The sequence below is a fragment of the Monopterus albus genome, unplaced genomic scaffold (genome assembly GCF_001952655.1).
Source record: "Monopterus albus unplaced genomic scaffold, M_albus_1.0 scaffold130.1, whole genome shotgun sequence".
NCBI lineage: Eukaryota > Metazoa > Chordata > Actinopteri > Synbranchiformes > Synbranchidae > Monopterus > Monopterus albus.
The window spans coordinates 284,077-295,663 of NW_018128010.1; the positions used below are offsets into that span (position 1 = coordinate 284,077).

The 11,587-nt window shown below is 39.4% G+C and overlaps 1 protein-coding gene across 1 annotated transcript in view; it reads right to left on the bottom strand.

The window, feature by feature from the left end:
- Positions 1-1,433: 1,433 nt before the first annotated feature.
- Positions 1,434-11,587, bottom strand: part of LOC109967523 (glutamate receptor ionotropic, kainate 1-like) — a 19,305-nt gene continuing 9,151 nt past the window's right edge. Inside the window, 13 exon segments of the mRNA XM_020613161.1 lie at positions 1,434-2,886; positions 3,004-3,229; positions 3,773-3,990; positions 4,163-4,281; positions 4,679-4,902; positions 5,002-5,205; positions 5,297-5,410; positions 5,727-5,768; positions 6,316-6,423; positions 9,697-9,840; positions 10,393-10,566; positions 10,983-11,036; positions 11,561-11,587. The exon segment at positions 11,561-11,587 is cut by the window's right edge and continues 10 nt beyond it. Coding sequence (XP_020468817.1) covers positions 2,597-2,886; positions 3,004-3,229; positions 3,773-3,990; positions 4,163-4,281; positions 4,679-4,902; positions 5,002-5,205; positions 5,297-5,410; positions 5,727-5,768; positions 6,316-6,423; positions 9,697-9,840; positions 10,393-10,566; positions 10,983-11,036; positions 11,561-11,587 — 1,944 coding nt within the window. The 3' untranslated portion in view covers positions 1,434-2,596.

An 11,587-nucleotide genomic window follows, 5' to 3' on the forward strand; every position in this document is an offset into this window, starting at 1 on the left:
ATCAGATTAATGCAAAGCCCCTTTGAGCTCTGTATCTGTCTTGATATACTGTATCTTCTGTGCCAGAGCCTATATTTCTTTTTTCCCCCAAAATCTGGATGAAGATCTCCCACTTTGTTTTGTGCTGTTTCTTTCCACCTACTTCCTCTGGGATAGTTTTTTCTCAATGAAATAATCTTTTATCTGATGTAATTAAGCCCTTTTTATTTTTATTTTATCATAAAATACATAGTTTTACTTTTATAAAGTGTTAATGTTCCTATTACCTTTTTTTTTTTACTATGGTATGATTCCATTCAGTGTCAGACTGACTCCACAATACTTAGGTAATGAGGATTAAGAAACAGGAGGTGAGGGGAAAACAAAGATTAGAAATTTTAAACATCTGGGAAGTTATCTTACTTGCTAAATTGCTAAAGCAGAAAATATATGTGCTGATGGGTGTAGCAAACACTATTCTTTGTGGCCCTCATAGAGCTGACTTGACTTTTCCTGCAGGCTAAAACTGATATTCTTTTAGTGCCACAGATAAAAATGTTATGTATGTGGCCTTGTTTGACAAGCAGCAACAGCAACACTGTGGGATAGATTTTGTTTGATTTTGAACTGTCATCTTTTTTCTTTTTTTTTGACTGAGACAGTTCTGAACTGCACACCATAACGCAGTTCAGAAAAAACCTTAGAATATTAAAATCTGTTGTGCAGTGATAATATACTTGGCAGCACTGTATCAGCAGTAAAGTCCTACAAGTTCCTGGCCTCCACTATGTCCCAGGACCTGAAGTGGACGTCCAACATCAGCACCATCATCAAGAAGGCACAGCAGAGGATGTACTCAGGAAGCTCAACCTGCCCCAGGAATTACTGATACAGTTCTACAGAGGAATCATCGAGTCTGTTCTCTGCACCTCCATCACTGTCTGGTTTGGCTCAGCAACCAAGCAGGACAAGAACAAACTCCAGCAGACAGTCAGGACTGCAGAAAAGATCATCAGTGTAAGCCTGCCCTCCATGGGGGACCTGTACACCTCACGGGTCAAAAGGAGGACAGAGAGGATCACTGCTGACCCCTCACACCCTGGACACAATCTATTTGAACTCCTCCCCTCTGGACGGCGTTACAGGTCACTGTGCACCAAGACAACCAGGCACAAGGACAGTTTCTTCCCCCAGGCTGTCGCTCTGATGAACACTTAACCCACGACAGTTTGACTGGACAATAACCCTCAGTGCAATACCTGTAAATATATCTTGTACATATAGATCCATCAAATGCTTATAGACTGTGTATATAGTACTTTATTTTTATTCCTAATGCACATTCCTTTGCTTGATTGCACATTACTTATTTTCTTCTGTTCTCAGCCTTACATTGTTTACTTGTCCACTGCTGCCTTACATAAGGATATGTACATAGGCATTTAGAGCCGCTGTACCAGAGTCAAATTCCTCCTGTGTCCAACACACCTGGCCAGTAAAGCTGATTCTGATACAAATGGAATAACTGTAATGTCATAGGTGCATGCTAGCGATGTCGCATTGGACAAACACTTCTTTAAAAAACCATGGTGATATAGTGTAAGAATATAAAAATAATGTGCTCTACGATCAGTTTTCTACAGTGCAGACAGGTTACTTAATTTCTCATCTTTTCGCTCTAATAACAAGAATGAAATGTACTATGTAAATTGGTCAAAACAACTTTTTGACAGAGAACTCATAAGTATCACAATAATGTGCAAAACTTCAGGGTTCACTGGTGTAACCCAGGTGTGTTGTGGATGAAATCAGTGGCTTGTGATAATGTCTCCATCCAGTAAAGGAAAAGGGTGTACATGCAAAGAAAGGGAGCAATCAAAACCAAACCAACCAGGAATGACAGGGTTAGGGACGTAATGTTCGCACAGAAATGTAGTCATTCTCAAACAATCACAACATGATGAAACTTAAATGCATGTTCATGAACATGTGATACAAAATAAATTATAGACTTTAAGCAACTTGATGAATAAAATTTATGGGGAGCACTCATTCAGAAACACATTGGAAATAACAGTCACTGAATAAATCAAAAGATTTTTTTGGAATACGTGAAAACATATGAAAGTGGTAAGAAGTCGTGCTGTTATGTCAATGTATAAATATGAAATCAGTATAAATATGAAAACAACTCTCAAAGTTACTGCAGTTATTGAAATGATGCCTCAGTGATACCACTTACTATCATTTGCCTGCAATGTCATGGTCTGACTTTCTTTTTTTACCCCGCACAAAAAGTGCTACAAGTTACAGTGTTTTGCAAAAATCAGAAAGGCCAAGATGGTCAAGTGTCATGATGTCAGAAGTCAACAACTGTCTGTCATCATAAAATGGGATTCAAATGTATTCTTCCATTCAAGACTAAAATGTTCATGTGCTCTACATCAAAACTACAGAAAAACACTACACTCTGTTATAAAGTTAGGTTTTGATTGTAACTTTGCAGTTCAACACATTCAGACTTGGCCCGGTGATTACTGTGGTCCTCTGAAGACAGAAATGACAACATAAATGTCTAGTAGGTTCGTAACAGTCTTAGATTGAATCCCCTACTGTATTAATACTTGTTGTGCCATTCACACTGGCCAACACTCACCTCCTCAATGTCCAGGTTTTTTCTGGATTTGTAAATAAACTCTCCAATTGCTACAAAAACTGAGAGCACTAGTCCAGCTGCCAGTACAATAAAGATTCCCCCTATGTTCTCTACACCCAGGGCGCTGGCCTCTTTGCTGTCCTCCTCTGGGCAGCCGTTCCCCCTCCACCATTTCTCCTTCATCATGTGCAGCTTCCCTTCCTCCTGGAGCTGTAAGATGGCAATGGTGACCTTGTCTCTGTAAGGGGAGCCTACAGTGGGGAAAAGTAGCCAGATAAAAACATGGCCTTTGGGTTTGCTGTTTTGTAGCAGATAGGATATGTTTATTTGTTATTGTTATTGTGCAGTTGGTTACGCTTCTCTCTTACCAATTGGGGTTCCAACACCATAGCCCTTTGAGTCTATCAAGCCTCCAATCTGTGTGAGGTTACAGTTACGCTGGCTGATGTACTCGATGCTGGTCGACTCCATCAGAAGAGCGTAATCTGTGGTGAGCACCCTCTGGATCCCCTCCCGGTTGTTTTTCACCAGCGCTGTGTTTTTCCTGCTACTCATGAATGCCCACATTTTCTCATAAGTTGAGATCTTAGATTTCTGAAACCACAACACAGAGGTTTACACAAAACAGATAATGGTGATGTATGTTCAGTCATTCATGTTTGTGTCTAATACATCAAATTAAATGATCTGCTGACTGGAGCAATCGTGCATGGCTAAGTAAAAAGCTTTTACCTTTCAAAAAGATTGCATGTGACAAGTGTGCACACATCCACTCAGGTTCATTCAATTTTCTCTGTACTTTCAGATAAACTGGTTACTGTGTTACAGGCAAAAGGATAAATCATTCCAGTCTTTATGGGAAAATTGTCCATAGTTTTTTGTTAAGCCGATGTTTGTTGGACGGATGAGGACATTTCTAAGATACTAACCTTTAAGCTTATTTCTTTTTCCAAACTCCATTTTATGCCAAACCCACTGGACAGCACATGTCATGTTACCGTAATGACTGAGGACTGATGATTCAAGAGTAAAAACCTGTCAGGCTAATTAAATTCAAAAGCGGTGTTCAGGGTCGTACCCTCCTCCAAATGTTGTAGAGATACTTTTCCATTTACAGTACAGAGGAAAGAAGGTTACCTTGAAAAAGGTCATGGTGGAGCCGTCCCTTACAGCACCGTACTCTATTTTGGTTTGCTTGGCCAAGTCATCTGCAGAGTCAATTGGAGAGTCCATCCTCTCCACAGTAAGGAAGGCAGCCAAGTTGGCAGTGTATGAGGAGATTATGATCAGCGTAAAGAACCACCATATTCCGCCAACTATCCTAGTAGAGAGGGCCTTAGGCATCAGCTCGGACCCTGTAAAATAACAACGCAAGATTATGAATTCTGCAATCTATGACTACCTTACTTTTTTCCACAAACATTATATATGAAGGTGATGGTTGAAAGTGTTCTAGCAAAGGGAAACTTCTGCCAGGTATTAAAATTGCATAAAAGCATAATATAATCATAATTTCAGTAAGCATACCTTGTTGCATAAGGGCTCCAACTCCAAACCAGACACTATTTATTAGAGTGAAGTTGTTTTCAACCACATCTGAGTCTGGGTTGCAGGGATGAGGGTTGTACCACTCATAGGGTGTAAACCTGATGATGAATAATTAAGCACTCATAATTAGTAATGTAAAAAAAAAAATACAATGACTTGATGATGACAAGAAAATCTCACATTTAGGGCTATTTATTTATTTAGTTCAGTTTATATTTGTTTATTACTACCTGCATTTTTTTTGAGTTACTATTCATAACTTGAAGTGGCTTCTCGAATACAAGATGCTAAAATGTACAACCAAAGTAAAATTTTGCTTTCAGTGAAATGTTATTGCTTCAGGTGCAACCAAATGATCCCATATATTAGCATTTCAACTGGGGCGCAAGTTTAGTGGCCTGTTTAGTAACTATTATAAAGTATATTTCTAACAAAGCATTTAATGTTTATGAGGAAAATTAGAGTGCTTCAGGTTTTTCCTAAGTAGCAGTTTACCTTGCAATGACAAACAGTACACAGCTGACACCAAGGCATGCCAGCAACACATACATCCAGATATCAGGAGAGAGGGGGTTGAGGAAGGAGAACACTCCTGGATTGGTACCATTGGGTTTGTGATAGAGGATGCTGATCCCCAGCGTCATGAAGGGCTTAGAGAAATCGATCACCTTTTCTCTGACATATGTGATAGTGAGAGGGGCCACGGCGAGGTCTGCCACCTGGTACAGAGCAAAGACATCAAGTAGGGTCACAGTCAGACAGATGATACTGCTGATCACTTGGATGTTCTCTCACTTAAAACACTGATTGTTACTCACATGGTCAATGAGTTCTCGCACCATGCCATTCCACTCCCCTTTGTCATTCTGTGCTCCATATTTGCCATCAGACACCAGCTTTACCTCATAGGAGAAGCCCAAAATGTTGGAGAGCTCTTTGAGAAGGTCCAGGCAGTAACCCTCAAAGCGGTCATTTCCATACAGGGGCTTATCAGATTTCTTATACATGACATAAGGATTTTCCTGGCAAAAGACACAGTATAGACATCATCAGTTTTACCAAGTTGTGCCTGATCAAATGCTGCTTCATAGTGATCGTTTCCTCTATTTATACCAGAATAGTAGTGACAATGAGTGTCCTGTTGGCCATTGAGTCAGTCACGTTTGTGGTTGAGTCCTTGTTGCTTTCTGTTAAGTTAAGGCCTGCTTGGGAGTTCCACACGCCGATCTGTAAAGAATTAAATATCCACATAACCACACTGACTAGACATCATAGGTCCCTAGTTGCCCGAGTTCAAAGAAGGGATACTACGGAGGTAAAAACAGGAATGAGAGAGAGGAGGAGGACAAGGATGGAGCACAAAACACAGTATACTAAAAAAAAACATGTCCAGTACACAAAAGCTCAACATTTCTTCCTTCAACAGAACCAAAAACTTTGTTTGTTTTATGAAAAAGGGAGGAATCACAGAGTATCAGGTAGAGGAAAATTGGTAAATAGGGTCACTATTCCTTTAGTCTGCCAGGGCATCTAAAGTACAAACCTTTTTCCAAACTTTATTCATGCGATTGGTGCCCGCGATTGTCTTGCAGAAACAATAAAGGGAAAGCATTTTAATCACAGAATCCTACACTAGAAAAGAAAAGTACAACAGTGATAGTGAATCTTGGCTTTAAGACAAATGTATAAAATAATTTGTCCAGTTATAGCTGTTACTTTAGTTTCACTTTGAGCTTTACCCACAACTGCCTTAATAAAAAGTACATGTTTTTCTAGGGAAGAGATCTGTCATTAACAGATAGCAAACCCGGTAATGACCTGCCAAAACTGAGTGTAGCAGTAAAAACTTAAACTGACAGCTACAGCCATTTCAAAGGCTAAATGTCAAAACAGTTCAAAAATGTCCTTTTTTGAGGAATTCTTATGTGTCACCACATTTCAAAATTTGTTTTTCAGTAAATTATAATTATTTAATTTTGTGAGCAAGCCATCTTTCTGCAACATTAGAAAAAGATTACACTGAATAGCAGTGGCCTTGTTTGTTTATATTTTTCTCCACTCTGTTCAGCTCTGCTTGAATGTCTGCAATAACAGCCTGTACTGACAGTGTAGACATGGGTCAGAAGGTTCACCTTCTCCAAGCCATCCTCCTTTAGGCTGATGACATCCAAATCAAATTCTTTCCTCAGGCCATCTGTCTTGTTTATAAGTATTTGTCCAGTCAAGCCGTCCCATTGTGTCTGAGGTGAAGACAGGACAGCAAACAAAAAACAATGAATCCCTCACTTTTTATCGCCATGTATGTAAATGCAAATTCAAACAAAAGCCTGGAAGAATGAAAAGTGCTCGTAAAAAATGAATAATTGATGAGTTGTCCATTGAGCAAAAAGCATTAATAAAAGCTAACTGCATCTTAAAGAACAGTTTTGCCTTGACTGGATCCTCAATGGAAATATGAAGCGTCTCTGAGTATGTAACGTGGTGGACGGTGATGTAAATGGAGCAGGCAGGCATGGCCTCTGAGAGCAGAGCAGCAGCAGTAGGTGGGCAGCAGAGTTCAGTGATTTTTGAATGCATTTGATAATGAAGTGACCTCTGCTGAATAACACTCGGGTTAAATCTCTATTACAGAGAAATGAGCAGCATCTCAGTTATGTGGTGACAGAGAACGGTGAGAAGCCAATTTCTCTATGGAAAGATGGCAGATATAGTTCAGTTCAGCTGTGAATTTGCCAACATTCGGCCCAAAACACAAAGTCTTCATGGTAAATACAAGACCTAAACACTGTCACATTCCTATTTGGAACGACTGTATAATATCTAAATGAGAAATAATCTAATCACACAATATAAAAATGCTCCAACATGCTGCTCCTTCTTTATATATGTATAATCTTTGAAAAACCTGGCTAGGCTGGCTCATGTCCTTTGGAATGAAGTCAGTCTCAGTGAAAATTCCTGTAACAGCTAAAATGTTGTTCCTGTACTGTATGTTTTAAAAGGGAGATAGCTGTTAGAAGTGAGCAGAAACTGAAAGTCAAAGCCAAGTGGGAAATAAAGCCGGGCACGGAGGTAAGGAGCTGTGTGACTTGTGATGCACCTCAGTGAGTGAGTGTATTCTGAGAACTAGAAAGAACTGGGGGCACTCTGAGTGACAAAAACAGATGCCACTGATCACTAGCAAGCACTCCAAATGACAACAAAACTCTACATGAATAAATGGATTTTGAGGTAAGAGAAAAGGTCTTAGTGAGTTCTGGGATGAACTGACCCTGGCTGTAATAATTAACATCTACAAAATCTTCTTGACTCAATGTACTAATTAATTGCTTTGTCTTTCATTATTTTCTTTCAGTCTGTAAGTAAAATTATATTCAATTCAGTCCACTGGAATTGTAATAAATGAACCCTGAGCCATTAGTATGCTCAACAAGCAATAGAGCAATTAATAGTGCAGTTAATTTAACTTTATTATGCTCTAGTGCTGCACTTCTTGACACACTTTACATTCAAATCTAAGTTAAAAGGAAATTAACAATGGCTCTTACAAAAGAGAAATGTACATTACTGAAAGGGTAGTAGGGGTGGCATGGTGGCATGTTCAGCATCTATAGAAGGTCACAGAGCATCATTTGGTAACGGTGCTCTTTAATTAGACTGCTTCACTCAGTTTTAAACACGTCTGTGAGAACCAATTTGATCCATTTGAAGTTTCTTTTTAAATCCTCAACAATCAAAAGTGTTTCTTTCTTGACTATGTGTTGGTGTGGTGTCTTTACTGTACATGTAGTGATGACACAGAGCCTCTCGGATTGAAGGATCCAGATGATATAAAGGATAAGAATGACATATCAATGCAGAACTGAAACCTCACCAAATATCAATGAACACAACAGAGGAAAATTGCAAGAAATGGTGAGAGAAACCCATCCTCCTTCAAACATCTACTCATCATCCTCACTAGCAAACATGTTCATCTGTACAGTAAAATAATAGAAAAGTAGCAAGATAAGATACGACTTGATTAATCCCACAATGGGGGAATTCCAGTGTTTCAGCAGCAATAAAGAGCAAATAACAAACACCATAAGGATCAAGCAAGTCCAAACGAAACTGTCTGCTCTGGGACAAAACACTAATAAACAGCAGAGACTTGAAATTCCTCCACTGTTGGACAAAATAATCACTCTGATCACTTCTAATAAAACTTTCAGGATTCCTGAAAACTGGATTATGACACAGTAATAAAATGAACAGTTGTCATATGCAGTTGCTAAAATCCATGTCAATATTTTACCTGTTTGCTTGCCACTAACCTCACATCATTTCAGACTCTGCTTTTTCTTCTCCCTCCAGCAGTTGTTATCAGCTCTTCCTGCTGCTCTGCCCACATGTACGCCTCTTTCCTTCAGCAGTTCCGTCAGTATATCCCAGCCACCTTCCCTCATTCCCCTGTCAGAATGTCTAGTGTGTTTTTGCTGAGCCTGTGCACTACACGGTAAGCTTCTGAAAACACTGGCTGGTGGTGTTAAGTACATGTTTTGCTGTAAATGGGCTACAACATGGAAAGAAAACACCAGTGTGGTTCTTTAAATTAGTGCTGTAATGACAGCAATGCTCAGGAAGATACAAGGTGCCATGTTCATCGAGTATAAGACATAACTCAGTTAATCATCAGTAGGCAAGAAACTCCTGTTTTATACCTCAGAATGTTCATGTAAAATGTGGGTCACAAATCTAATTACAGACAGTATTTGCCGAGGCTGTGCAGTGTGAAAGTTCATTTACTCTGCTCTATGTGTTCTTTGAGATTGCTTGTGTCCTTCAATATTTTATCTTCCACTTGCATTTGACAAGCTCATTTGTCAAAGAAACCTCTAATTAGAGAATTTAAAATAACAAGAAAGCCTATTAAATTCAAATTAATATATATAGCGAAAGTCTGCTTTCACAATTCACCTGGGTTAATTATCACTGGACAGACATGTTTTTCACACTGTCAGTAGCTTCTCCTTGTGTACTTATCCCACTTGCTGTCAGATTTCATGCAGAAGTGAATACTTTTTTTCGTCTTTAATAACCAAAGATCCACAGTATAGGATACTTACTGTGGTATGGCAGCCTTCAGATTTAAAACACTGAGGATATAGATTCAGATTTTCATCAAATATTTTGGAATTTGTATTTATTTTGGGGAATTGTCTGAAATGTTTATATCCTTTCCTGTTTGTATTAACCATTCCAATAAACCGCTGCAGCTCTCAGTGGACAGCTCTTATCGGTAGTGTTTTGACAATCTAAGAAATGTCCAACATGCAGCACATGACGTCAGTCTCTGTCTCCTGAGAAAAATAGTTTTGAATATGATCATCACACACGCGTTCACCATATCTGATCTCCAAACTCTATTGTTTCTGCTCCTGCGCCCGAGGAAATGAAACAGCTGTGAAATGGATGGATGGATGGATGGATAGAGGAGGGCTGGGTGTCACACATTAAAAAACCAGACTCACATCTTTCAGCAGGTTCATGAAGCGTGATCCAAAGCGCCAGGGTTTGTGTCTGTGGCACTGAAGAGAGCTGACAGTTATCTGGGAGGTGCGATGTGAGGCAGCAGCCACCATGTAGACAGCATCGTACATCAGAGCCGCTTCAGTCTAAAAGAGAAACACAGCCGTTAGAATCCGTCAGCAGGGATCACAAATCAAATGTTACGCACTGATTGTATCTGCACTGTTTATGTACATGCACAGCACCGTATGGTTTCTCAAAGCTTGCCTAAAAATACAGTGCTGCTTTTACAAACTAAAAGGAGAACAATCAAACAGGCAACCACAATCAGCCAACATACATTTCTGATTGTATACAATCAGAAAGCAACTTGGTGGGCTCATATATTCGAACTTGGGCTGTGCTTAAATCTGTCTGGTGCAGCTTTCCAAAATAGATTACATGTTTATGTATTGACATATAAAACCACCTCAATACATTTTTGACAGTTTCACCAAAAGCTGAAGCATTTTGAGCTTCATAAACACAGATGTTAAGGCGTACAATTGTATCTAAAGGGGCTGGTGAATGCATATTGTTCATAATACAAAATCAAATCAGTAGGGAAACAAAAAGGCTGTGGTAATCAGACTTGCCATGGACATTAATTTAGACTATTAACTCAAGGAATGAAAGTAGAAGGGTAAAAATAAACTCACTGTCATCAACCCCTCTGCCATTCCAGTCTCAGCTTTGGAGGGAGCTTGCAGTCGCTCCATGGCCCACCTTTCCATCACTGAGGCCACCTGAGGGTTGTCCATGTTGAGCAGTCTGAACCCTGTCATGTTGACCCCACTGTAGCGGTACGGCTCCAGGTCGAGAGCAAACAGGTCCTATAGAGGAACAGCAACAACATCACTATCTGGGCAGGGTGAATGGGATTGTGCCTACAAAGGCCCAAAAGAAAGTGTCACTTACTCAGCAAGGGTAAAGGGACATTTGATTAAAACAGCAGAACACTAATGTCATAGAATTATGCCAAGGGCACTGAAAACATTCAGCAGCCCTGTTATAAAACAAAGCACAGATGTCTGAGTTCATCTGCATAATCCTTGCATCTCTAGGTGAACATATGCATCTAAACTTGTGTAGGGTAGAAGGACATTTAATTAAGACAATGAAACAGTGCGTAGTTAGGTGACATATCAGCTTTTCAGTGTCTCTTTGAAACGCCCTGTTCCAGTGCACATTCTTTAAATAAAACATTGTTCTTGAGAACAGATAAGTTTTGGAAAGGTGATTTTCTTACCAGTGTAGTAAAGAAGAAGTGGTAATATTCAGTCATCATCCCCATGGACAAGATCTAAACAGGATGAAAGTGGTTCAGAGTTTTCCCTCCGACTGTAAATTCACTCCAGATTATTGCTCCAGTCCATTTCAGTTATTGTCTCTTCCCCTAACACTATACAACCACACTTCCATTAATACCAGGGGACTTTTGCAAATTATATATTCCATCTATTTTCTGAATTGTCTCATTTTATTTGCAAATATTCAACTGAGTACAGTGTGCTTATGTCATCGTAGTGTTTCCAATTAATCTTCTGCGCAGCTTTTGGTTCTGAATGCATATGGCTCTGCTTGGATTTGGGAATAAACAGATTTCTGAAAGGGATAGAATTTGTTTAATCTTACAAACAGTGAATATTAAACCAAAAGTAATGCAGAAATGCAAAAGTAGCACAGGGAGTATTTTCCACTGAACAATTCAAATTGGAATTCTGATAGGATTTTGCCTTTTATCTGTGAAATTATGATCTAAACCCTGGTGACATTGACCTCTGCCCAGTGTAGACTACATGCTGGTAAAATGTTTGTGCTATTCACCTGCTTAAGAACATCAGCTGATGTTTT